This window comes from Colius striatus, chromosome 15 (genome assembly GCF_028858725.1).
Source record: "Colius striatus isolate bColStr4 chromosome 15, bColStr4.1.hap1, whole genome shotgun sequence".
NCBI lineage: Eukaryota > Metazoa > Chordata > Aves > Coliiformes > Coliidae > Colius > Colius striatus.
In genome coordinates this window covers 12,968,406-12,994,456 of record NC_084773.1, presented here as the reverse complement: position 1 = coordinate 12,994,456, position 26,051 = coordinate 12,968,406, and the positions used below count along the sequence as shown (strand labels likewise).

Here is a 26,051-nt window from a genome sequence, read left to right as displayed (position 1 = left end):
TTTCCATTGACTTAACGAATATGAGTAAATGGGCAGATTTTTGTAAGAACTGTATTAACTTCTCTAATCTAATGAGCTCCAGAAACTTGAGTGGTGGTGTTTTTGTTTTATTTAAGGCTGTTATTCATAACATCTTGGGATTTTTTGGAAAGTGGTGGTGGTTTTTCTGGAGCACACTAGTTCATTTTGTTGATTTAATCTTTACCTTGTGATAGCTAGTACTTATGTGGTCCTTTTCAGCATTAGCTCCTATTTAAGACAGAGTGGTTGCCCCTGACAGGGGAAGATAAATTAAAGACTGTCTTTAGGAGGTACAGTGTTGAAGGCAATGTATGACGTGGTATCCAAGCAATTTGCTATCACTAGAAATGAATAGACTAATACAATATCCGACAGCAAAGAAAAAACTAATGTAATAAATGGGTTCTAAGCCATGTTTGAATGTTCTACCACTGTATATTGTCATTAAGTGGTTCACTTTCTGAAGGATAAATTGGAGGTGAGGTGGTGTATTGGGAATGGATTTGTTTTCTCTGACACATCATCTACATGTTTTTAAGACCAGAAACAAGTATTTGGAGATTTACTTCTTCACACTTGCAATCTGTGTGTTATTTAGACTGTTATTAGTTGATAACATTTCATTTGCTCTGCTTGTTGACCTTCAACACTTGCTTTTTAAAATGCTTTGTTCAGCTATTTCAGGCTGATTGTTGAATTCCTATTTTCTTAAAAGCATGAAGTTAAAGGGTAATCTTCTTTGGAAACCTTCTTGGCTACTTTTTTTTGTTCCCCCTGAGTTACAACTGACCCTATTTTCACTCCTACTGAAGCTGAACAGACAACTGACCAAACCTGGCATTGACTGGCTAACTTCAGACCAGGTGTGAGCACCCTGCACAGGTTTAAAAATTGAATACAACATCAAAAGAGAAAATTTCTTCAACAAAATGCTTTGTTTTTTCCTACCACACTTAGAGACAAAAATCAGTTAAAATCTTAAGTCTGATTGAGCAATGAAACCCAGGGTGGAGGTAAATGTGTGCCCTTGTATCTCTCACTGTAGTAGAAAACTTTTTACCTTGAATTCTTCTGACTAGCTTAGAGAATTCAGAATAGAAGAATAGGTACAAAGAAGGTAGCAGTGCATACAACCAATTGTGTGGCAGCCCTGCAACTCCAGTAGTAATTACTGCAGAACCATGGAGGAATTTTGTAAGTGGTACTCTGAAAGTTTCTCCTTGTTGTGGTTTTAATAAGAACTGTGCGTAGATCATCACTTCCAAGAAAAGGAGGAAGAAATGTTTGCTCCTTGGTCAGTGCTGGTGACCTGGAGGTCTCTTTGTGAAGCGTTCAGCTAATACCCTGACTAAAATTAGGCCAGGCTATCTCTCTTGAAACATGCCAGAAGAAAATCTCAAACCAATAGCCAAACCTGATTTTTTTTTATGACCAAAAGACCTGTCAATTGAAGCAAATTCCTCAAAAGATCACTTGACCAACAGTCAACACTCATTAAGGACAATACTCGTGAAAGCAGAATGGCTTGTATTGCCTACAGACCAGCAAAGGAATTTACAGCAGTACTTTTTTAAAAGTGAATATAATTATAAAATCCAGTATCTTTCAAAAATAATGAATGAAAAATGTGTACTCATAAGTTTGTTTTCCAGCTAACCCTGTCCATCATTGAGTAATTGTGGGTCCTGGAGTGGCAGTGTCATTACAGGCATACAAACAGTTCAATACTCAACAGTTATACAAACAAAGCTGACCCTGTCATTGGCAAGCAGTTAAGTGTGTGATGATGTCATATTGTTTTTGTTTGTGAATGACACGTCCTGGCTTTGCTGAGGGTCTCCGTACAAGTCTGGAAAATCAGTGATTTTCCAAATAACTGGCAGTAGTTTCTCTGTTTCAGTGATGAGAGAGATCTTTCTAGTTTTTAATGGTAATACAAACCATCAAATAAAACAATTGTCATTACAATTTATGAAAAAAAGTATTAGCTTGTCTCTAGGTGTTTGTAGAGCTGATTGTCAGGTTGTGAGGCAGCTAATGTAGCAAGGAAAGAGTCTTGTTTTACAGGCAATTGATACTGATGGAGTCTTCCCACTGAAACCAAAGGAACTGTAAAACTGAAGAACTTTAAAATGGTCAGTTCTATAATGTAGGTAAGCTGCTAATATTTACCAGACAGCAAAAAACTAACTTCCCTCACTCTTTGAAATAGCAGCTTGTGATGTGGGATTTTTCAGCTTTGTCACTTAAAGAATAAAACTTGGTAGGTGCAAAAAGTATTTTATGTCATGACATAGTTCTGAATCTATTAATCAATGTTACCACTACTCATCTTTGAGAGATAAACCAGTTTTTCCTATATTCTTGCTCACCTTATTGACATCACATCTTTTAATGCAACCAAATTAGTGTTTGCTCATAAAAACACAGCCCTCTGAAACCGTTGTGTGCACTCAAATTGCGCTGACACAGAACAGTTAGCTTGTAGAGCTGCTTGGTGAGTGCTGGCAGCCATCCTTTTCAAATACCATCTTTAGCAGATCCAGGGTCATGTGTGTGGAGATTGGCAGCCTCTATGAGCAGCTCTACCCCAAGGAGTTTGTGCTCACAGAATGCCTGGTCAACATGATCAAAAAGTCTGAAAGGAGCCAGATGTCCGGAAGCTGATGTGTGTGCCTCTGTATCACTGTGCCAACCACCACCGAGTGTGTGGGATGGGGTGCTTATCTGAACAGACCTACAGTGCTACACAGGCATCCTTTTCAATGCCATAAGGACTTCATGGAACTTATGTGCAGCATAAAGTGGCAGTCATAAAAAAGTAGCAGTACCTAAGTACCTCGAGTGTGGGAGAGGTATTAAAGCTTCTTGAAATATTAAAATGCACATATGTAAGAACAGTGTTTGAAAAATTGATGTTCAAAGTTGATGTCCATAAGAACCAACACTGGTAAATATTAGTAAATGATAAATATTTAAATATCATTTGTTATAAATGGTAGACTCTGATAGGCTAATTTGACTTCTTCCCAGAACCCATACAGTACTGTTTGGCATCAATAACACACAATTTCAAAGTACCCATCAACCCTAGATTAGTCAGGATGTGCAGGTTTATATCTGTTCCATGTTCTGTGTTATAATGTCAAGCCAACATTATGTGGGGCATCCAGTCTGAAGCTGTAACCCTTAGGAGCACACACATTTGAGATGTACCTTTGTCCTTTACCCACTTTTTATTCCCAAATGGAAAGATGCTGGAAATTCTGCTGTATGAAAGCTGTGTTGTTGCCTGCCAGATTCGCAGTACCTATAATTTAGTAGTGTGTGAAGCATCAAGAGGGCACAAAGATGTCCCTAACTGTCTTCAACATGTGTTTTATTTTGGCCCCTAAAGATCTTTTTATTTTTTTAAAAGCACTGTTAGTTTTCCTGGACTTCTGGCCAGCAAGAGAAGAGCTGGCTGGAGAGCCCAGACCTTGAAACTGTGTAACAACTTCATGGAGTCATTTGAGGAGAGAAATCAGTTTTGTTACTTATGGCCTGGGACTGCTGAAATATTTCTCGACTCGATTGGAAAAATGAACCACAAATGTGGAGGGTGATTATAGCCCACACATTTCTTTGTGATTCACGTCTTAAGTGTGTCTTACAGCCAGTATGACTGCAGTGAGCAAAAAAAAGTCTCTTCACAGCTGTTGATGAGTCTGATCTTGGTGGGAGGTAAAGGCAAGACACAAGGTGTTAAAAATGCCGAAACAGTCTTTCAAGAACTGTTTCATGTTGCAAACTTACAGCTGGACAACACAATCACAGGAGGGGCACAAGGCAGCTGAAGTGCATTGCCAAAGACATGTGCAGTGCACCAGAAATGGGCTACGTTGTGACTACTGGCAGAGTAGATATTCCTTCTTTTTATTACAAAATAAAAACATCCTTAAAAGCTGGGACTGTCAAGTAAAGGACTATGTTATCTGGGATTACTCACTGCCAAGTTCTCCAAGCCTGTGCTCCACAGGCCTGTGCTCACACTGCTGCCTTCTGCTTCGAGTGGGCTGCCCTGTGACCTGAGGTGCCGGTCACCACTGTGTGCATTCAGGTTGTTACCTGCCCTGTGCTTCCTCCCTGTGCATCCTCCTTTCTGTCAACCGGAAGGACTTGTCCACTTCTGTGTTTTGCTGGGCAGCCCCCTGGGCAGAGGCTGAGCTGAGTTCAGCAGGGGTTGCAGTGCAGGGGGTGTTGGCAGCGCAAGGGGAACAGTGCCGCATGAGCTGGATGCTGATATTCTCCAACACTAAGTTAGGTTGGAAAGAATAGCTGCAGTGAGTATAGCTGGGGACTCTCATGTCAATCTTATATTTGCATGCATTCTTACAGCTTTCTTGCTGCATTTCTTTAGCTCCAAGTCTTTCAAAGAAGGAATCTCACAGCTATTTTGTAATAATGCCTTCTTGTATACCCTCTTGCTCAAGACTTTTTTTGAAGTTTATTTCTGACTCTCCTCAGGAATAGCCTAACAGCTTGAGAAATACGTATGGTGAGATTTCCTAGTTGAGTCCTACTGATCCTGTTTGTTGGCAGCTGCAGCTGAAATTGTTGCTGTCCTGTGTAGGAGAGCAGATGGATTAAAGCAAAGTGTAAGTGCAGAGAAGGAGTTAGAATTTAACCTGGAATCCCCTTTCTTTAGGATGTGGCCAACTAGGTTGTGCACTGACAGCTTCACAAACCGTGTGTGTAACACCAGCAGCATTTGTCACTCCCACACTGTGCTCTGCCTCCTAAATATGCGGCTAATCTTACAGACTGACATCAGGTCTCTGCGTGCCAGAGAGTGAGTGACGGGGTACAGATTAAAACCCTGTGATGGAGCCAAGCTCCTGTAGTGCTGTTTGTTGAGACCTTTCCATGATATTGAGACAGCAGCTACAGACTCAAAATTGCATTTCATTCCCTGATGCAGCCTGTAGTCTCTAATCAAGAGGGGGGCTGAAATGCCAGACAAATTGTAAGCAATACCGTGAGTGAAACCTCAAGATGGAAGGGCTTTTTCTCTTTTTTTTTTCCTGAACAAAAAAGGATGGTATCTCATTTTGTTAGAACTTTGTCTTTTTCTGATGAGTGAAATGAATCTGAGGTCAATTTTGAAAACAGCCTTCTCGTGCTCAGAAACCTGTAACAGGTGGAGAGGAATTTGCTACAAGACTTTGAACACTTGGGGTGTTTATGGAAGGTGATGTTAATCACAGCACGAGCCCCTGCAACCTCATGTATTTTCTGTCACGATTGTATATTGGAAGTCTGCTTAAAAGAGAAGTAGGTGGAAGCAAAGGAGAAAAATCTGGTCCAAAAATAGATTTTTACTTGCTCTTTTATTTCTTTTTAATTCTTAATATTGCTGCAGTTTCCTGAGAACTCCTTTGGTAAAAACAGGACAGTTTTTCCAGTGGTGCATAGAGAGAGTCAGATTTGCTTTCCATGACATGAATAAGTGTAAAATAGTATTTTTTTCCATTTGTGGGTCACTTTCTTTACTTCAGTGTCCTTAAGAAAAGCACACCTGAAGGGTTTTCTGTCTTCAGCAAAATTATTCAATGAAAACTATGGTTTGTTTTTGAGATGTTACTCTTTTCTACTACCAACTCAATTCAGTCTGTGTTTTGCCCATAGCTGCTCATCAAAAGCAGCAATTTCAGAGGCTCTTGCTCTGTGTTTTTACTGTTGTAAGGAATGGAAGGGTGTGGTTGTAGAAGTTTTGTTCAACAGCTAAACTAATATTTTCTCAAGTTCATCCTTTCCCAATCAAAACTATTAGTGGATTAAAATAAATATTTACCAAAATTAATCCTATTTGCTTAAATCAATTTGTATAAAAAACTTTTGTTAGGGGGAGAGATCAGAAATGGAAGCTGCATTTCTTTATGCCAGGTTTGTGTTCACGTCAGTCAGACATTTCAGTGCAACCCTAATCTAACAGGAATTGTCAGCTTGGTGCAAAGCCACGGAATGTCAGCTCCAACCAGATCCCAATACCTCCAACTCATTCTGAATCAAATCTCTTTCAGAATCACATGATAATTCTTTTTTTTTTCAAGTTCCTGATACCATATCTCTGCAAAAGTGAGGATTGAAACACACCTCCAAAAAATAGGCCATCCCTTGGAGAAAAGTGAACTCAAGAGATATGTATGTGACATCCATATGCATGAGCAATTGCTGTAGAATATAAGCTCTACAAAATACGGTGGTTTTTAGCTTTTAGGAAACGCTTCTGTCTGAGTTAGCAACTGTCAAAGTGGCATAGTTGAAAAGATTTTCTGCCATAGAGAGATGAAACTTCAATTCTTCAAACAGCTTATCTTATGTAAGGAAACAAGGTGAGTCCTAGTTGTTGTCTTAGAGCTCTCTAAACCCAGCAAGGTACCTGCAGAACTTCTTTACAAATTCTTGTGGTATTGTCTTGTCTTAAAGATTGCCAGACATTCTCTCACACTTCAGAAGTGTGACAGTTTTGCTTACCTTGGAGAATAAAGAATCCAGGAGATAAATGGAGATAGAAATAATAACAAAATAATACTGTGCTCTGTTCCAGAAAATCAACAGATATGTGTTTAATGTCATGGCATTCCCTCTTTGTTCTACATTCAGAATCTAATTTTGAGCAGCACTATGTGAACTTTTTGGACTTTACCACTCCAGTAGAGATTTCCATTTATGCAGAGCAGCTTCTTCTTTGCATTCTTCCTGTGTGCATAGACACTGCTCCCCTTCTCCAAGCCAGTGATAAACATGGGCGATTGGTGCCTATTTTTGGCAATCAGCAGCCCTCTGTCACTGATAGAGTTAAGCTGATGGAGTTTCGGAAGAGGTTTCTGAATGACCAAATTCCTGTCTTAAGATAAAGCTGGAAATTGCAGATTGGATGAGATCCTCTGTCTTTAGCTTTGCCACCTCATCCAGAAGAAGGAAGTCTGATCTTCAGTCAGAAATTTTCCAGGTTCAGATTTGGACTGAGATGGTTTCTGATCTTTAAGTTTTAAGCTGATGGTGAGAAAATGGGGAAATGAGAATGAGGGAAAGAAAGACATTTTTTAGCATGACTCCTGCTTTCAGGTTTCATCTTCTAAACTTTAGTAAATTTAATCAGAGCTAGAAGAGTTCTTGAGTAGTCAACCTGTGCACAGGCATTGGCAGAATTCATCAGTTGCAGATGAAAACTGAAATAGAATTGCAACATCTAGAATATGCATTCCCTTCTGCACTGTGGTCTGTAGAACTATTTTACTGCAGTGACCTGCTGCCAGCAGGACACCAAGTGGGCTATATCACCAGCTATTTTACTTCTTTCCTATTCTTATTTCAGAATACTAAGTTTAAACAAAGATGATGATTTGTCGAAGACATCTCTTTTTTTGTTTTGTGTCTGGAGACAAAGCACTGTTGTTTCTGGATAACCTGAGATTCTTGTGGCACCCAGTGACTGAAAGAAGAATGAATCATAGCTCTTTCTGAAATGTTTCAGAAGTTTGAGACTTTCCCTGTGTGAAACTTCTGTGTGTCTAGGAAATGCTGTATTGATCAGTGTGCCTGCACAGCAACCAAAGTTTACCTCCTAAGTTGAGATTGTGTGTATGTGGAAGGAACATGATGTCTTCTAACTGCATAGTTCAGCCAGCAGTACCAACTTCTGTATGCTGCCTCTCCAGTCCTGTAAGGTAATGAATTCTGTACAAATGCAGCTAACTTCTGATTGCAGTGGTATTTTTTTCTGTGCTAAGCATGTTTTGGTTTCTGTGTACAGCAAAATACTTCAATTATTCTGGGGTGTTATTGTGGCAGAACTGGCTGACTTGGTGCAATCATTCCACTTACTGTGAATGTTCAATCATTGAAGAGGTGGGGAGCGCTGCTAATCAATAGAAGCAGGCTTTTGTTAAATACTTGTTTTTCTTCTCATGCTTGCTTTCTTGAATCTCTCTGGTAGTGTTGACCCCTGATGGTATTCACATTTACCTTCTGAATTACCAGCCTTGCTTGTGGTGAGCAGGAGGTAGATTGCAATGTGGTGAGACTCCTCTCATCAGGCATGGCCGCAACCTCCTGTTATCTGTTCTACTTCCATCCCTCTCTTACACTTTGAATGTTATCTCTCTTTAACATGTAAGAACTAGTACTTCCATGCCAAGCAGACTGTGGGTATGTTGCTGCGACTGTCTGACTTTGGGACTATTTTTTGCAATATCATCTGCACTTCAATCCAGTAGTATTAAAAAAACTTCTCTGCTTTGGGTCTTTTATCAAAGTGGACTCATGTCTCGAACCTGAATTTATGAATTGAAAATTTTTTGTTCTTGAGTGATTGTTATGATGCAAATAATCAGCCCTACAGCTGATCCAGTCAGTGCTTGCAGTTGGAGCAAAATAAGAATGGTCACAGAAGCTTTATTATTCTTCTAGATCTGTTAATCAGACATTTTTCTGGAGCATTAACTCCACATTTTGCCTGACAAATAATATGACTCAAAAGCATTTTATTCTGTTGAGATAGATTGTTAGGTTTCAGAAAGGTGTATGCTGGTATCTCTGTTTCTTTTTCTGTCTATTCTCATTCTTGAATGTACTTACTTCCTCCTCCAAAACAAGGAACTTCATGGAATTATGATGTTGCCATGAATGCTACACATCAGTCTCTGAAAATCCAACTGAAAAATACTCATTTTCCTGTGTTACAAATAAACTTCCCATTTAAGTCTAGTGATTTGGGGTTTTTTGTCAGAATGTTAGTTCTTCCTTACTGCTACTGAGAAATAATTTCATTGCTTTTTAGAGAGTGATTCATTAGCGTGTGGTTTGCATTTGCAGGAAACCAGTCTTGTAGAGACCACATTCCTTGTGCTTGTTTGTTTTACAAATGCCAAATGCAGATGTCTTCCTTGTACAAGCAAGTCAAAGGTGTCTGTCTGGGTCTGCCAGGCTGGGGGCTTAAGATAACAACCCATGCAAGGCTGGCAGTGGCACTTCATCTGTAGAGACCAGAGCAGACTGTGTGTTGTCAGCAGCAGCCCTGTGTGCCACACTCCCATCTCATCACAAGCTCTGGTGCTAGAAGGGAGGGATCCACTGCCTGGGCAGTCTTTGTTTTCTGAGGGTCACATCGCTGGTAAAGTTGAGGAAGGTGACATACCAGATCTTTCATAGCATGAGCCAATGCTCCCTTTCTTCTAGAAAAGTAATTATTCATTAAAAATTACTCCGTTATTGGGATTTTTTAGTGACCAGCAAAATGGGCAAATCTGAAAGTGGGAGTGGCTAAAATCCAATTTAAACCCCTGTCTGCATTGTGTATTGGTCCTACACTGTTTTAGCTCACTGAACCAACTGTCCAGCACTGACAAATGCCAGTGCAGGACCCGGACAGTATCATGTGGCAGGAATAGGTCAGTTGTGTTGTGAAACTGCACCTCTTCAGTAGGGTGGATTTAGAAGAGAAATGAATATGCTGCCCTTAGATATGCAGAGCCTGCCTGTTCCGTAGGAGCAGCCATTGCTTGTTTTTCCTTCCAGGGTTGTGCTGGGGTTGATTGTGTGGCTGTATACCAATACATTGAATCCTGTGACTCACCTATAGCAGGATTCAAGAGGGTTTATGGCTTTTCGGCTGATGATTGGGACTGACAGCTTCTCTGTGGATAAAAAGAGGAGCTCTTGCTGCAGTTAGGATGGAAGAAGTTGTGTGTTCTCTATGTATAGTAGAGAGAGAGGTGCTGTGGTAGTAGTTTGTCTTGGAATGCAGGAGGCAGAGCCCTTTAACATCAGGGAGTGTTTGAATGCAGAGTGTGCAGACCACTGGGCGGGGGTTGTGTGCCCTCTGAATCCCTCTGGAATCAGCATCCTCTTTGCAGGTGACCTGCTGATCTGTCTGCCCTGTGGTTCCTACTTTGCATATTTAGCAAGGACCCTGATCCCAGTCAGGACTGGATATGGGGCTTCCTTAAGCAGTTAAGTTAATCCACTGAGTTCTTGGTTCCTTCCTCTCTGTGCTGTTGTGGCTGAGTTAGTTCAGGTACATCCAAGCTTCATTCCAACCTGAATATTGCAGATGCAATGGCTGTGAACATTATGTCTAGTACTTTGAAGGGAACTGAGTATCACTGGGGTATGGTACTGAGCTTGTACGACTTAGTAGTCTTATAAGAAGATCATAGTCCTAAGCAGAGCTGTGACCTCAAGATATACCTAACTGATTTTTTTTTACTTTCCACCTAGGTATCACATGCTGTTGCAAAGCTAGTATTAGTTAGTTTCCACTGGCAAATCTCAGAGATTTTGGAAAGGTAAGTGTCAATATAGTCTTACCTCATCTATGCTCAGTGCTTTCCCCCCTCATGCTTTGCAGGAGTGGTCAGGGTGGTGCATAGATGTCTTTCTGACAAGGATCTTTGCACCTGAAAGCAGGCCATGAAATCTGCTCCAGAGCAGAGCTAAAAACACTGCTTTGTTGAGGCTTCATTGCCTGTAAGAAATTTGTAATCAGGGAGAGAATAGTAGTGGTGAATGTCTTTCAGTCTTAGGAATTATGTCATGCTGGGAACCCTGTAGATGCATTGAGCTTGAAATTTGAGATAGATTGAGAATGCTGCATCTGTATTTGTTTATTTTAACAAATAAAAAGGTAATATATGTTCTGGTTTGAACATATGAGCCATAAATCACAAAAGACCACTGGACTATGCTGATGTGTTCATTAGTAGTATATTCACATTGAAGATTTTGTTCCTTCTGAACGTAAGTGATGTTTTTTCCTAAGCTGGCTCACATTTAGAGAGCAGGAGAAGTTGGTGTGAGAGCTGAGAAGTGCTGGCCCTTTGGTGCTTGATCAGTGTCACTGCATCAAACTCCTCCAGCCGATTTCAAAAGGAGGGTTCAGACTCCAGCCAAACATATACAGGAAGTGTGTCAGGAGACACTGCTGTCTGGCAGCCCCTCCAGAAAATACTGGCTCAGAACTGAGTATTGTCTGAAAATAGAGAGCCCATCAGTCTGACTCATTCTGCCATGCCATTTTTGACATCCCATAGCCAACAACTCCATCCAGAGAATGTATGGGAAATGCTTCTTGTGTATGGATATTGTTGCAGCATCTTTGGTAACTGGCTCATTCGTCACCATGCATCCTCTGGGGAACACTGAGGGTGAGATTCCTATGTAGCAGCTCAGAGTGATTCTGCAGGTTAACGACAAAAGAAGTTTGAGGAAGGATTTACTTGCAAAGCTGTGACTTTGCAAGTTGTTTTCCAGTTGATCTGGTCCTGAAACTTCTGTCTTGGTATGGAGTGACGCTATCAAATGTACAACTAGAAAGTGCTAGTGGGAAGGGAGGATTTACAGGATGGTCACAACAGTGATGCTGCTATTTCTGAATTCATTGAGATAGAAACATTCCTCTGCAATGGAAATCATAAATAGCAAAGCATGTTTAATTCTAAGGCTGCTGATAGACAACTTGATATGCTTAAGGGGTGATAATCTGTCAAAGAGTAAATGCTTAACTAGATAATAGACTGGAGTCAGTGAGACCTAACCAGGATAGCTTGATCCTACAAAGGAATAGGAGACAGACAGGAGCCTTACTGGAGTGGGTTATTATGGGCAGTGACTTAGGAGTGCTCTAGGAACGTGAATAGAAAGTCCTCACCTCAAAAATAATTTTTCATGGGGAGTTGTAGGAAAATATTCATCAAGGAGTATGAGGGAAATGTCAGTCTGTTGCTGGGAGAGGTATTATTCCTGTTTCTGGTTTTGAAGAAACCGTCATAAGGTTTTGTTGGTGAGAGTTCAGCTCACCGTTTGAAGGAATCTCACACATGCCACATTTCCCCTTTCCTTGCTGAAACCTGCCCAGCCATTTGCACAGAGCCTCTTATTTATTCAGGTTAGAAGGCTCAATTTAACAAAGCAAAATGTATTCAGAAATTGATTTGATCGTTCTTCATTGCCTTTTCAGGCACAAATCTAATGCTGCCCAATTGCTAGTAGAAGCACGAGTTCAGCCCACCTCATCCAAACATGTAAGTATGCTAACTATTTTGGTCTGTTCCCTTGGCAGACACTTCTTACCCACCTCATCAGAGGATTGCATTACTAATGGCATAGCCTGCCACATATTAACTCTTTGCAAATTCAAGTCCAACACCCTGACTCAATGCTGGGTTTACTTTTTAAACAAGAATGCTTAAAGAGGTGCTACTGTTCTACAGGTAGCAAGACAATCACAAATTACTCGCCTCAAGAAAATTAAGCTCTTATTTTTGAATGAATGATGGTACAAAACAGAAGGAGCAGAGTACATGGGCTTGGGGCTACCTCTTCCAATTCTGCTCTCTCTGTAAAAGACACTCAATGGAAACACTAGCTGCACAGAGTGAACAAAGCCTGTCTGGCTGAAACAGGGGTTCTTAAAGTTGGGTGGGTTTTTTTGCACAAGATGACTGTTTCCTATACTGCTCTGCTCAGGGATTCTTAAGCCAAATTTCCCAATGTTGTTGCTGCTGAGCCAGCCTGTAGTGATATTTGAACCAACAGCTTATGCTTTGCAGCCAGGGCTACACAGGTCTTTAGATACGTTTTTTCCCCTTTCAAGTAGAAACTTCCTGATGCATGTTTACAGGTTTCATTGACAGTGGGTCAGTTATCCCAGGAATATGTTGCCATGTGTCAGATACTGAGCAACAAAATACTACATCTGAGAAGCACTTCTTTGGGTTGGGGGGAGGGGAGATTTTAAAAGCCTGATTTGGCATCTGAGCTGACTTGTAAATAGCAGAGAGTGAAAATGCTAAAACAGCTGACAGAAGTAAGCTTTATGGACTCTAAATAAATTTTCTGCCTAGAGTCCAGAAAAAAAACCAACACATTGTTATTTGACATACCTGCAAATTAGTCCATATATTTGGAGATTTATCTGAATCTTGTACCAGCTGTCACCTAAGTACTGTTCACTACAATGGTGATTTCATTTTGGGAAGGAAGATACTACAGTTAAAAGGTTAATTTAAGTCTTGATGAATTTGGTTTGGTAGGCAATTCATTACAGTCTGTGCTGGGGCAGGTTGCTCTGTGCTTCAGCTCCTAACACAGACTGATGATATTTTGGGGGCAGATGCTCATACTGAATGTCTGCAAAACAACTGACTCTGTAGGGAGAAGCTGTAGTGGTGGGCTCAGAGGGACACATCTTGCAAAGGTTTGAGGTAGTGTGCTTGCTGGTCAAGTTGAACAGCTGATCAAGACCATTAACGCAGTTGCAGCCTCAGTGAATCTTGTTCTGGTCCATAAGTGAGGCCACTTAGAACAAAGTCATATTATTTCCTTTTTTCATGTGATCATGCTATAAAACAAGCTTTGTGGGTCCTGTGGCTGCATATCATGCTGCTGCTCCTTGCTGGTATGCAGAGCCAGGCATGGAAGCTGATGACTGTCTCACACAAAAGCCTCTCCAAGTAGCAAGGGTTTAAGCAGATGAAAAGTTATCATATGACTTCTCTCTGAAAGGAGAAATGGGAACATAAACTCCTGCTAACAGCTTTGTAGAGCCTTGCTTTTGATAATGCTGTACTAGACCTAGTTCTTCATGTCCCAAGAGTGAGCCAAGATGTGTTGAAGCCTAGATCTGTTGTCTGGGGATTAACTGTGCACTCCCCAAGTGGTTTGGTGAAGCAGTAGCAGAATTATGATTTGAAATAAACCCTCTAATCCTTTTCATCTGAAGGGATGATGATGCGTGCTTCACCCAATGTAGCATAGACAGAGTATCAGTAAATTCAGGGAAGGACTAACACAATTATGTATTTCCTCATTTTTCAAACAAGGTGAGAGTAAGAACCAGAAGAGTAAAGATGAGTTTTGGAAAGCACTAGATCAGAGCCAGAGTTCAGTGACTATCAATCTGTTGTGCTCCATGACATTAAAGAGCTTCGTGGGAAGGATTGACCATGAGTGCTGCAGCAGCTCAACATGCTAGCTGCTGCAGATCCTGCTCTGGCCTGGAGCTCACCTGAGACCATTGTCACAGTGAAGGTGACACAGGTGCCTGTGGGTGAGGTGAGAGACTCTGGGACAGCTGGGATGCCTTCAGTGTAATGCTGCTTTGTCTCTCTCCCAGGCAATGGTACATTCCTCCCATCACTGCGCAGTGTGCATGCAGTTTGTCCGGAAGGAGAACTTGCTCTCTCTGGCTTGTCAGCACCAGTTCTGTCGCAGCTGCTGGGAGCAGCATTGTACAGTGCTCGTCAAGGATGGTGTTGGAGTCGGTGAGTTCAAGGCACATACAGTACTGGGTCAAATACATTTACAGTTCAGCCAATTCAGACGACTGGCTGAATTGGTCTAAAATATCTCAGTAACAAGAAAGTGGAGCATGGAATGAGTATTTGTGACAAACTTAACTTGAACTAGTGGTCTTACTTGAATCACTGGATAGTGTTGGCATAGCACTAGGAGAGCACTACTCCTGCCTAACAAAACCTGCAAGTCCACAGATCCACTTGCTGCTTTTCTCCCAGTATGATCTCAAGAGTGTGACTGTAACAAGTTAGAAGGTGCAAATCTGCTGCATTTTGAGTTTGTGTCTCAGCCTGGGAGTGCTTCTGGATGCAAGCATCTGTTGCCTTTGTGTTGGGTAGAAGCCAGTAGCTGCCACTTGCTTTGGGCTTTGTCTAGTCTTATCTTGCATGCAGGCATGGCAGTAACATGCAGTTTTCTACTTTAAGTATCTGACCACATGAATACTGGTTAAAGAACTTACAGGTCCTGCACATGTGTGCTGACATCTTTTGGTGAAGACAGTTGGGCCTCAGCTTTTCAACAGCCCTGATAGATTTGTTTCACAGTTGTGTCCCTCTTGCCACAACAACAGATGGCACCTAGGAAACTGTGTTGAATGCTCTCTGTGCATGTGCATTTGCTCCTTAGTATAAGTTGCACTGTACTAAAATGTTGCTTTCTCTTCTCAGGCGTCTCCTGCATGGCTCAGGACTGCCTACTTCGGACACCAGAAGACTTTGTGTTTCCATTGCTGCCTAGTGAAGAGTTGAAAGACAAATACAGGCGCTACCTCTTCAGGGACTATGTGGAGGTATTGTATTTTTCAGTTTTAAAATACCCTCAATTCACCAGTGACTTGCACGTTTAGTGTCTTGCATCTTTGATTAGAACTGCAGTAACCGCAGCAAAATTATCCCCCATAAACATGATGTGGCTACTCCTGTAGGACGGTCTCACTGATGAAATGTTCTTACAAGTTGACAAAGTAACTTCTGCTGTAAGGTCACCCAGTAACTCCTTGGCTGGTGCTTCAGAATTCTCAGAGTGTTGCAGCTTAGAACTTCAAACGTCAGTCTCAGTTTTAAAATCCTCCTTGCTCTTGCATAGCTATTCTAGGTTCTGAAAAATAAGTCCCTAATGCTAGAGTGTCCCAACAGAATTGGTTTGCTCGGTAACATTTTGTGTAGGCTTTTTTGGAATTAAAGCAGCAGTTGTTACAGTTCAATGTGAAGGAGTATTTTGGTGTGGTGACTGGGAATGCTTAAGAAGCAGCAAAGTAGTCTAAGAGTGGTATCAACTCTCTTCAGTATGAGACCCTTTGAGAGGAAACAGCCACCACAGGAGAGCAGCTGAACACATTCTGGGTCACAGAGGATGGGGAAAGAAATCAAATGGAATAAAATTGTTTGTCCAGTGTCTCAGTGGAGTCTTCAGGTTGTGTTGCTGTGCTTACTTGGTCTGTAACCTTCCATTTGAATTCCTTGTTCTACAGAAGCTGCAAGTCACTAATGCTCCCTTTCCTAATGTGGGAGAGGTTTATCTGAGGTTGCTCTCTTAGCCAAGACCTGGTGACAGTTTTCACTCGTTTGACAAGAAATAACCAACTTGCATGGTTTTTGCAGATAAGAGTGGTTAAACTTGCATAGATAATACTCTTCTGCACCCACTGCTGATCTTACCACCTTGGTATGTTCACAGAGCCATTATCAGCTGCAGCTGTGCCCTGGTGCAGATTGCCCTATGGTCATACAGGTACAAGAGCCAAAAGCCCGGCGAGTGCAGTGCAATCGTTGCAATGAGGTCTTCTGGTAAGAATCAGAGAAGGTTAAAGATCACGGGGAAAGTGTGTGCTGTCCTCAGAGCTACTCCATTTGCTTGCCAACAGGTTCAGTGTGTAGAAACATCTCAAATGCTTTGCTAGATTTGTCTGTAACTTGAGCTGCCTTGAGTAATTGGACACTTGGGGTCTGAGTTCTGCAGGTGGTAAGCTATCCTCTCCCTCTCCAAACTCCTTGGGAGTCCGGTGTTCTGACAAACAGGGAATGCTGGGTGTGAGTAATGAAGGGGTTACAAGTCTGCACCAGAGAGTGGGGATTTATTGGAGCTCAGCCTTGGCCTTTGCACTCTAGTAATACATAAATGCATTTGCATCCCTTACCTGCGCTTTGCCTCCCAGATTTTGGTAATCAGGAAAACCTCCGTCCTTGAGTCCCTTCCTTGGAAATGGATGTCTGTTTTCTTTCCCCCCGTTAAGCTTCAAGTGTCGGCAGATGTACCACGCGCCCACAGACTGTGCCACCATCCGGAAATGGCTCACCAAGTGTGCGGATGACTCCGAAACAGCCAACTACATCAGTGCTCACACTAAAGACGTAAGGACAAGCACCTGCATGCTTTTTTCTTGCCCTCCAGGCCTGCCTGGGAAACCAGATACAATTCTATACATCAGTAGCATTCCGTGCTGCCTCCTCACAGACTGGAAATTCTCACAGCTTGCTAGAGACTGGGATGTAACACAGCTGAATGCCTTGAGAAGGCATTTGGGGGAAGTCCAGCTGCCCTTCTGCTATAAGGATGTGCATAATGGAGCAGATGACGTCTGGAAATTAGACACTGAAGTACTTCTAATATGTTTAGGCCCAAGAGAAAGAAACAGTATTATATATTGTGCACTCTACCTATGGAACTGCCTTTAAAACTTCTAGATATGCTGCCTTTATCTTCTAGATTAGCTGTCTGCAGGTTGGAACTTTTAATGTCTTCTGAGGGTTTTGTGGCCTCCTGTTCTTAGCTGCCGTTTGTTCTACCCTAACCAATGATAATTGTGACAGTGCTAATTAGCCACAAGCTTCAGTGGTGTTAAGAAAGCCAGTACTCAGAAAGACCAGACATCTTAAATTCCCTTTTTTCTCTAGAGGTGTCAACATGTGATGGCATCGTGTCTCCTGTGCTCTTTTCTGCTGTGCTCCTTTGTGGAAATAAAGTTCTATAACATTGAGCATTTCCCTGGCATGCATTTTGTCTGCCATTAAAATTTATAAAACACTGCAAAACTCATTTCCTCCTTTGTACCTGTGCAACCCTAAAATTATAACTTGAGACTCCAGGGCATCAGCAGAGTGAAGAAGTGAGCAGCTCTCACTGGTCAGCCGGATTGTCTTGTAGCTGTGGAAGCTACTGTCACACCTGAACTAATCATGTCCCCCTGCCTGAGCAACTGCTAAATGGTAACTCAGTGAGACCTTCAGTTTTACAAGGAGTAACAACAGCAAATTTGTTTTCTTGACAAATAGTCCAGTGCTGCAGTGTAACTTCCCTCTCTTTGCCTTTGCCTTTCTGCTTCCTTTTCAAATGGAGCTGTCAGGAATTGGTAGGAGGCAGGGTATATATATATATATATATATAAACATATATATATGTGCTAATATCCTCATGTATGTGTATGCATGTTTAAAAACAAAACAAACCAAACCACAAGGCAGGAAGGGAATAATCACACAAGTATTGTCATTCTCCAGAAAGCTGCTAGAGACAGAGTTGAATCTAACAAATGCTTCTCTTTCCCCAGTGTCCCAAGTGCAATATTTGTATTGAAAAGAACGGAGGCTGCAATCACATGGTGAGCAATTTCCTGAACACATCACACCTTCCTTCTCCTAAGCAGAGAGGGATTTTTTTTCCCATTTTCCACTAATCGGTGCTTCGTGTCTTCTTTTTCAGCAATGCTCCAAATGCAAGCATGGTAAGTAGGATCTGGAAGCAGTTTTCACTGCAGTGCTTGTTATGGTGGTGGTCTCTCTTTTTGTGGTTTGAGGACAAACTGTGAGCATCGACTGAAGTATTTTTTCCCCTAGTAAAAGGTGAACAGGATATTAATTAGAGACTTGCATGTGATAGCTGTATTTATTTTTGTTTTTCACTGACTGTGATCTCAGCTGGGCTCTCATTTGGTGCTGGTTTGGCTCCCTCTCCCTGACATGTCCGTTGTATAGAAAAGTCTCCTTCTCTGCCATAGAGAGTATTAAATGCTTTCATGTAATTGTATTCGTCATCAACTGAAATGCTGTCAGAACTGAACCATTTACTCGGATCAGCTTAAGTCCTTCTGCTTCGTGATGGAAATAATGAGCTTCAACCCAGATGAAACTGCAGGAGCTGTGAATTGTTCTGTGTAACATTATCTGTGGGACTTCTCAGTCTGCTCCTGTGCAATTACCAGCCTGAATGTCTTGGGCCCATTGTGTGGTCCTACAAAATGACAGTCTCTTCTTGCCTTTATCTTTTCATGGCAGAATTAATTTCTGTTGCCTTGGAGTGAGACAGTTAATAGTGCCTCTAGGAAGTATTATAATATCAGAACCTCATTTGGAAGATGATTAAAGATTACTGTCCTCTCTCATTTCCTTTGCTTGGGGTCCTCAGCAGCACTGGACGTGCTTTGATGGAGCTCTGTGACAAGGGGGAGCAGGCAAGTGCCAAGGTACCATGGTGACTAGCACTCAAGAAGGCTGATGTACTCTTGAAATACAAATTCCAGTCTCTCATTATGAGTAACAGAAGTGGTTCTTATTGTAGCAACTTAATCTCCCATCTTTTTCTCTCCTTCCCAGTAGAACACTCTCAGCCTTGCTCTGAATTCAGGAAACAGTCACATGGGTTTTGCTATTGCTCTCTTTACTCTGCTTTCTTCTCAATTCAGTGGCTCCTAATTTGAAGCCACTGACATCTAAAGTTACCTGGGCAATTCCATCCTCAGGAGAACCAAGGGCAGACTCTCTCATGCATGAGTTAACTCATTTTGGATTTGACTGTTCATATTTTATTCAGCCAGAGATCTACACCGGGCAGTATGCCAGTGGTGGGGAGGATGCAGCTCCCCAGTAAGACTGCAGCCTGCCTCTTCTTTAATCTAGAGTGACAGCCTGTGCAGAGCATGAGCACAGTTCTGCCCATTGGTCTTGGTGTACAGGATGCAGCGCTTCGGGATTTACTTTCCATAGCTGCATGCCAGGCTGTACAATTAAAATCTTCAGGACAGGCTGGGATTTTTGGCTCACTGTTGTGTTCCATGATGCAAGATGATACCAAACGTATATGGTTCTTAGCTTAGCAGAAGTATCCGAAAACAGATGGACTGTGTCTCCTGAAGCTTTTCTTTCTCTTGAGTTGTTCTTTTCTGTGCATCACAGTGGGTTTTTCCCTGTTTTCTGCAGACTTCTGCTGGATGTGTCTGGGAGACTGGAAGACTCACGGCAGCGAGTACTACGAATGCAGTCGGTACAAAGAGAATCCTGATATTGTAAACCAGAGTCAGCAAGCACAGGCCAGGGAGGCCCTTAAGAAGTACTTGTTCTATTTTGAGAGGGTAGGAGACATCTCCTTGGCCAGAGCTGCTGTAGCCTTTTAATGCTCCCTGCCTGGTGCAAAGGTCGTTGCCAGCAATCTCCGTGCAAGAAACTGCCCAAAGAGAGTCTGTGCAGAATTTTCAGGCCCTGTTGTTTTTCACTCAAAATCCTGCCCTGTGAGTCCCATCCAAACCAGTAATGTTGTACCCAAAGCAAATCATACTTCACGTATTTCCTTGTGCTAGAGAAAATCAGTATTACCTGTGTACCACTGAACTGTTTTCCTGTAGTCTGAGTGCTGCTGCAGTAGATAGATATTGCTCCAATCCTTTCCTTCTAGGATCAGGGAACTTCAATTCCGTTCAGAGACAAAGACTCTGACATGTTCAAAACTCCATTGGCTATAGCAAAGCTTTCCTAAATTTTGATGTAATCACCTTTTTTAAAGTTGCAGTCAGAGCATCTCTGTTCACACAGCAGGCTCGATGCACCTGGCCATACAGGGCACTTCCAGAGCAGCATCTCTAGAAGAAAACATGGTAGAGATTAAATGCTGCTGCATTTCAGTTTCTCCATTAAAATGAGTTTATTCTTCACATTATGAGCCGAGTTCTGGGGTAAAATAAATGTGTTCCTTCCTGGCCTTCCAGACCAACAGGCTTTGGGAAGCAGCCATATTTACAATGTGCATGTGGATCTTGGAGTTCACTGAGCCCATGTTAAATGTTAAACTCTTGACCTTTCTATAGAAATGCTTTAAGTAGGGGAGTCACCTTTACTTTCCATCTTGTTAGACACAGGGCCATTTTGTAACCAGAGGCCATTCCCACTCTGTGGAGCTGCGGTTGCTCCCTGCTCTTTGCTGCTGTATACGACCTCCACCACTTGCTGCCGGAGGTGCTGCCTTGCTCTTCTTTCCCACAGCACATCTTGTCTTGCTGGACTCCTACCCCACTTCAATTTCTGCTTGCTAGAGCTTGTGCTTTTACAGCAGCAGTACTCTGGTCTCATGCCATATTTTTCTTTCCCAATTTCTCCACCCCTTGCAGTGGGAGAATCACAATAAAAGCCTACAGCTGGAGGCACAGACGTACCAACGAATCCAGGAGAAAATCCAAGAAAGAGTTATGAACAACTTGGGAACATGGATAGACTGGCAATACCTACAAAATGCTGCAAAACTACTTGCAAAGGTGGGTAATTGTATCTTGTTTGGCACAGAGAATTCACATCACAATGTGATGGGTTGTGGGCATGTCAGACAATACCTCTGCTCTAGGACATGACGTAGCCAAAAGTCACCTGAAAGTGACCTCTGTGAAGTTATACTGTAGCTCCACAAGTCCTTCCAAGGAAAGCGTAGGAAATTCCACTGTGAAGTGTCAAGTTGTGTTTGTGAGAAGGCAGCTGCTTAGCCTGTAGTGGTCACACAAATGTTACTGTTCTGACTTCAAAACCTGAGACTCTTGTCCTTTTTTTGTTTTTCTTCCTCCCACTCCCCAACAGTGTCGTTACACCCTGCAGTACACATACCCATATGCCTACTACATGGAGTCTGGTCCCAGAAAGAAACTGGTAAGATATTTTGCTCCTGTTATTTTTGCTGGTGGTTTTTTGGGGTGTAGCTGGCACCATACTAGGCTGAATCGCAGAGCTGAGCAGTGTTTGAAATATTAATCCTGAGTTTGAGGTAAGAACAGGACAAATAGCAGGTGATTTTGCACCTTTCCTCTTCATTTTGAGTTGACCAGCACCTCAGTCCTCTGATGCATTACATTATTTTCCCAGGACACTTCACTGCACTTTCATTAACAAGCAGTTTATCCAGAATGTTTTGGGGCTGGAAGTGTGCATTTGTTCCTTGGTAAGACTTATCTTGGTGCTATGGGACATATATTTTGTGAGGAGCTGCTGGAAGATAGCTTTTTGAACCTTGAATCAGGATGTAGCTTTGCTTTTTATTCCTGCTGTAAGTTCGTTGGTGCATCCCATGGGCTGGACACGTCCAAAAATAGCCTTGAATTCACTGAAGAGGTAGTTTCTTTGACTCATCTGTCCTGTAAAACCTGTTACCCAGTCTCTCCTCATGGCATCATGTGTATTCTTTGAGGTTGTGGACAGATGTTCTTTCTGGATCTGACTGTGCCAGTGGAACAAGTTGTTGCCTCAGCAGTGGTTAACAGTCCCTCTGCTCTGCCTGCAGAGCTGCTCACGAGAGCAGTTCGTCACCCGTTTATGGCAAAATGAGCTGAGTTAGGAGATATTTGTCACTTGCACTGGTTTCATGCTGACTGGGTTAATTTTGAGTGATGCAGGTTAGGGAGTGCTTACACAAGAAACTTCTGGAAGGGATGATGCTGAAGGTGGATAAGGAGGTGGCGCAAACCTGCTCTGCCAGCACATCTATCAGCAGAATGTATTTGTCTGCTCCTGAAGTGTAGTCTGTCCCACTAAATTGGTTTCTTGTTGCTGTCTCTAATTCTGCTCTTTGCAGTTTGAATACCAGCAGGCCCAGCTGGAAGCTGAAATTGAAAACCTGTCGTGGAAGGTGGAGCGAGCAGACAGCTATGATAGAGGGGTGAGTGTGTGAGGAAGTTGGTGCTTCTCCAGCTGGAGCTTAGTCTCTCCCTAAAGAAGATGAGCTCTTCTCTGGGGAGTTCCCACTAACAGTTTCTACCTTCTGTTTTACCAGGACTTAGAGAATCAGATGCACATAGCAGAGCAGAGACGGAGGACCCTGCTGAAAGACTTCCATGACACATAAGACAGGAGGGATGACAGTGCAGGGGTGAGAGCAGCGAGTGAAGTGATGGCAGCTTCACCGGGATAAGCAGGCACTGCCTCTGGGAGAACATGGCCAAGGACAAAGCCACCCCTCCCCTTGCAAGTCAGACACATGCAAACACCACATCTTAGTCCAGTTTGTTCTCTTATCTTTCTGTTTCTGTTTCTACCAGGCTAGAGGCCAGATTTCAGATTGGCATATTTCCTGGGACGTTTCCCTCCTGCCCTCGATGGTTTCAGAAGGGGAGGGAGTTTTTCTCTGAATGGCTGTTAATAGTATTAGATCATGACAATTTATGTAATTTTCAACGGTTGTACAATTATACAGAGAAACCTTAGAATAACACACAACCCTTTTTAAAAATAAATTGGCAGTGGAGTGTTTTTCCTTAATCTGCTTGTAAATTTAATGGGCTTTTCCCCCTCTCCCTCTTCCTTCCTCTGACCCAGAAATCCTCCTAGGCACTGAAGGAGGTTACCAAATATTTCGGCTAGATTCCCCGATGCTCCTTTAACCAGAGCATTTGTGGCATTGGCATTGCACGGGGAGAGTGGCTGGTGGTAAGAGTGGCTGCTGCTGTGCCTGACCCAACAGTACTAGCAGTGGCCACGATTTAGTATGATTACCTGTGGCATCTCTTTTCTTGTAAATCAGCTGTGCAAAATCCTGCTACGCAAACAAAAGTAAACAGAGGAATTGTAGGGGAGAGATCAGGTTAACACCAGGGGATATGCCTTGAGTCAGGTGAGATTTTGCATTTCATGAATTTTAGGTCTTCCATGTAGATTTTTGCTTTATTTGTTTTTGTGGGGAGGATGTTGTATTGCCAAAGTGAATGATGAGGGAATAGTAGCATACAGTTGTTAATCGAGGCTTGGGGCTTTTGCAGAGTGAAACAATCCATGTTATAACAGTGCCATGCAGCCTGGTAAAGATTATTTGTGCCTGCTGGGTAACATGGCTGAGAAACGCATTCATCAATGTGAAACTAAACACGGCTACATTATGAGGAGGAGAGATTACGTGCGACACACTCCCTGGCACATGTTGGCAATGTGGACAGGCACTTGAGTACAGGTGCACTGCTTGTGCAGAGCCTGCACCAAGCCAGGCAGAAAATTAACTAGCAAAATTAATTTATTTGTATATTAGTATTGATACTGGTGGGAACTTATCAGAAAATTGATTGTTAGGAGCATGTGGAGCTTTTTTATTAACATTCTTTTTTCTAATGTAAAATGTACACTAAAATAAAAATATGAAAACCTAGTTCATCTTAGTAGGGGTTAACATGAAAAAGGTTACTGGTATGCTGATGCTTGCCTGTTTGCTACAGGAAGCAAGCCACACGTTAAGATTTCACAGGCATGTATGTCACCTGCACCAGGAACACGTTTGCAGCCAGTCAGGTAGAGCTGGAGTCTGATCTGAGGCAGTCTTCACCTCTGCAGGGAACTGATGGAATTCTCTTCTGTGCTGTATGTGGAAATGTTGCCTTTGATGCATCCCTGTATTGCTCTTATACAATGACACTTGAAGATTAAAATGGAGGGGGGAAAAGTGCTCAATTCCTACATGTCAGAGTAAGCTAACTGCTGCTGGAGCCTTTGTCCTCTACCTGACACGTGACCCAGGTATTTGCAGCGTGTGAAATTGGGCAGATGGATTTTAACAAAAGATGCATCAGTTTAAAAGAGGAGGAGTAGCTGTCATAGGAGCTAATCCTGTGACCATGCTTCTTGTACACAGCAGCAAATTTCAAACTGAGAGGCCTTTTCCGTCCTCCTTCCTTTCCCTGGTTGTGGGATGTATCCTCAGGGAAGGGCAGAACACATTGCTGAGGAGCTGCGGGCAGCGGAGTGGGAGTTACAAACAGAGGCAGCCGAGGGTAGAGCAGGGTTGTGGAGAGGTGGCTGGAGCCAGGGAGCAGGGCTGGAGCAGGGAGGGAGTGTGTGGTTTCTGGGAGCAGTGCTGCTTGCTGCACAAGACACATCTGTAACTGTGGCTCCTTGTGTTCCTGCTCTGCCCTGTCCTTGATCCCCTCTAGGCTGGAGCCACAGATAAGTCCTTGCTCCAGCTGCTATCTCCTGACTTCATTCTCTCCTCTGCCCCGAGCAGCAGCCTCTGTGCTCTTATCATGATATATTCTAGAGGTCAGTCTCTTCCTTCCTCCCGAAGTGATTATCAAAGTCTGGGCATGCTGAACCCAGGGGAAGGGAAGGCCCACGGGCAGGGACCCAGCACTTTGCAGGGCATGGAGCCAATGCTTTAACTGTTATTTAAAAATGTAATGTGCAGAGTACTAATTGGGATATAAACCGGTGTCCTTGTCTAAATGTAACTATCATAACACCTAATCTCTTTTCAGAATCAGTATGAGGAGTTTCCTAATCCCAAAGAGGTCTCACTTCTGTTACATAGTTGTCCAGCTTTGAGCTAGATGAGAATGGCATTTTGTCTTTCTCCCTCCCCGCCTCCTCCCTCCCTCTCCCATGCCCCCACACAATGCTTTGTTATGAATCTTTGTTTGTAGACAAGCTAGACCATATAGCTGTAGCCAAAATCACTGAACAGACTGCTGAGGTGCTTGGTTGAGGAACAGTAATAAATGTGTCTCAGTACACCCCCTAATTCTTTCAAATGTTCTGAAACTAGAGCTTTGTTAGGAGTTCTGTTTATTTTAAAAGAAACCAGCATACCCTTGCTGAAGGTGGTGAAAGCCCTGGTTTGCACACATAGATCCTATTTCTGTACTCTGGGGAAACAGCAGGACTGACTTGCTTTTGCAGCCCAGGCAGTGAGTTCTGTGTTGCTGTCATACAGAAAAGTCGTAGACTCCAAGATGAAACCTTCAGAGTACCCAGACTTTGGCACTTTGTGTAAAGCGACTGATGCTGCTTGGGAGGCAGGTGCCGGGGAGGAAACAGGAGCTCTCAACACCAAAAGACAAGGCCAGGTTTTTTCCCCTCTAATAGATACACGGCCCTATTTGAGCCAGCAAGGTTACATGAGTGTAAGTGACTAGAAAGCGTCTCAGGAGCCCCGTTAACTCTGAGGCACAACTTTCCCTTTGGTGCGTTACTGCTACAGATGTGGAATGTTTGCTCTCTTTTTTTTCTTCTTCCAGCACTCATTTCCTTTCCTGTGCCAGCCTGACACCTCTCCAGCCCTGCATCCAACACTCTTTTTATTTCAGCTTCGCTCCCGTTAGTGCGTTGGCCGCCTCATCTCTGATAGTCCTCAGGCTTCCTAGACTGTAACAACAAACCATTTTCTACTGATGACACAAACTGCATGACTGCTGCGCTGTGCCCGCGCAGGGCCGGGGCAGCAGCAGGTTTCTGTACTATATTGCACTCTTCAATTTTAGACTTTTTAAGCAGGAGAAAAAACAAATAGAACTTTATTTTTAAACGAGGCGTTCGTTCTGGGAATTCCTTTCCTCGCCCCGGTCCGGCGCAGGCTGTGGGACAGCGCGGGTGCGGCGGGGGGCTGCGGAGGTCCCCAGCGCTGCTGCCGCGCCTCGCTTTTCTTGGCAGGCGCTGGAGAGGCAGCGGCGGCGGAATCCGCCCGGGAGACGG

The 26,051-nt window shown here is 42.9% G+C and overlaps 1 protein-coding gene across 5 annotated transcripts in view; it reads left to right on the top strand.

Moving 5' to 3' along the window:
- ARIH2 (ariadne RBR E3 ubiquitin protein ligase 2) overlaps positions 1–25,884 on the top strand; it is a 32,636-nt gene extending 6,752 nt beyond the window's left edge. For 4 of the 5 annotated variants that reach the window (XM_062008613.1, XM_062008611.1, XM_062008615.1 and 1 more), the window contains 13 exons: positions 10,285–10,352; positions 12,023–12,086; positions 14,180–14,327; positions 15,030–15,151; positions 16,039–16,148; positions 16,595–16,712; positions 17,909–17,959; positions 18,061–18,082; positions 19,554–19,705; positions 20,735–20,878; positions 21,192–21,260; positions 22,180–22,263; positions 22,378–25,884. In XM_062008613.1, coding sequence (XP_061864597.1) covers positions 10,285–10,352; positions 12,023–12,086; positions 14,180–14,327; positions 15,030–15,151; positions 16,039–16,148; positions 16,595–16,712; positions 17,909–17,959; positions 18,061–18,082; positions 19,554–19,705; positions 20,735–20,878; positions 21,192–21,260; positions 22,180–22,263; positions 22,378–22,449 — 1,224 coding nt within the window. In that variant the 3' untranslated portion in view covers positions 22,450–25,884. Of the gene's footprint in view, positions 1–10,284; positions 10,353–12,022; positions 12,087–14,179; positions 14,328–15,029; positions 15,152–16,038; positions 16,149–16,594; positions 16,713–17,908; positions 17,960–18,060; positions 18,083–19,553; positions 19,706–20,734; positions 20,879–21,191; positions 21,261–21,473; positions 21,550–22,179; positions 22,266–22,377 lie in introns of those variants that run through there. The other variant, XR_009819805.1, reaches the window with a different exon arrangement.
- Positions 25,885–26,051: the final 167 nt, after the last annotated feature.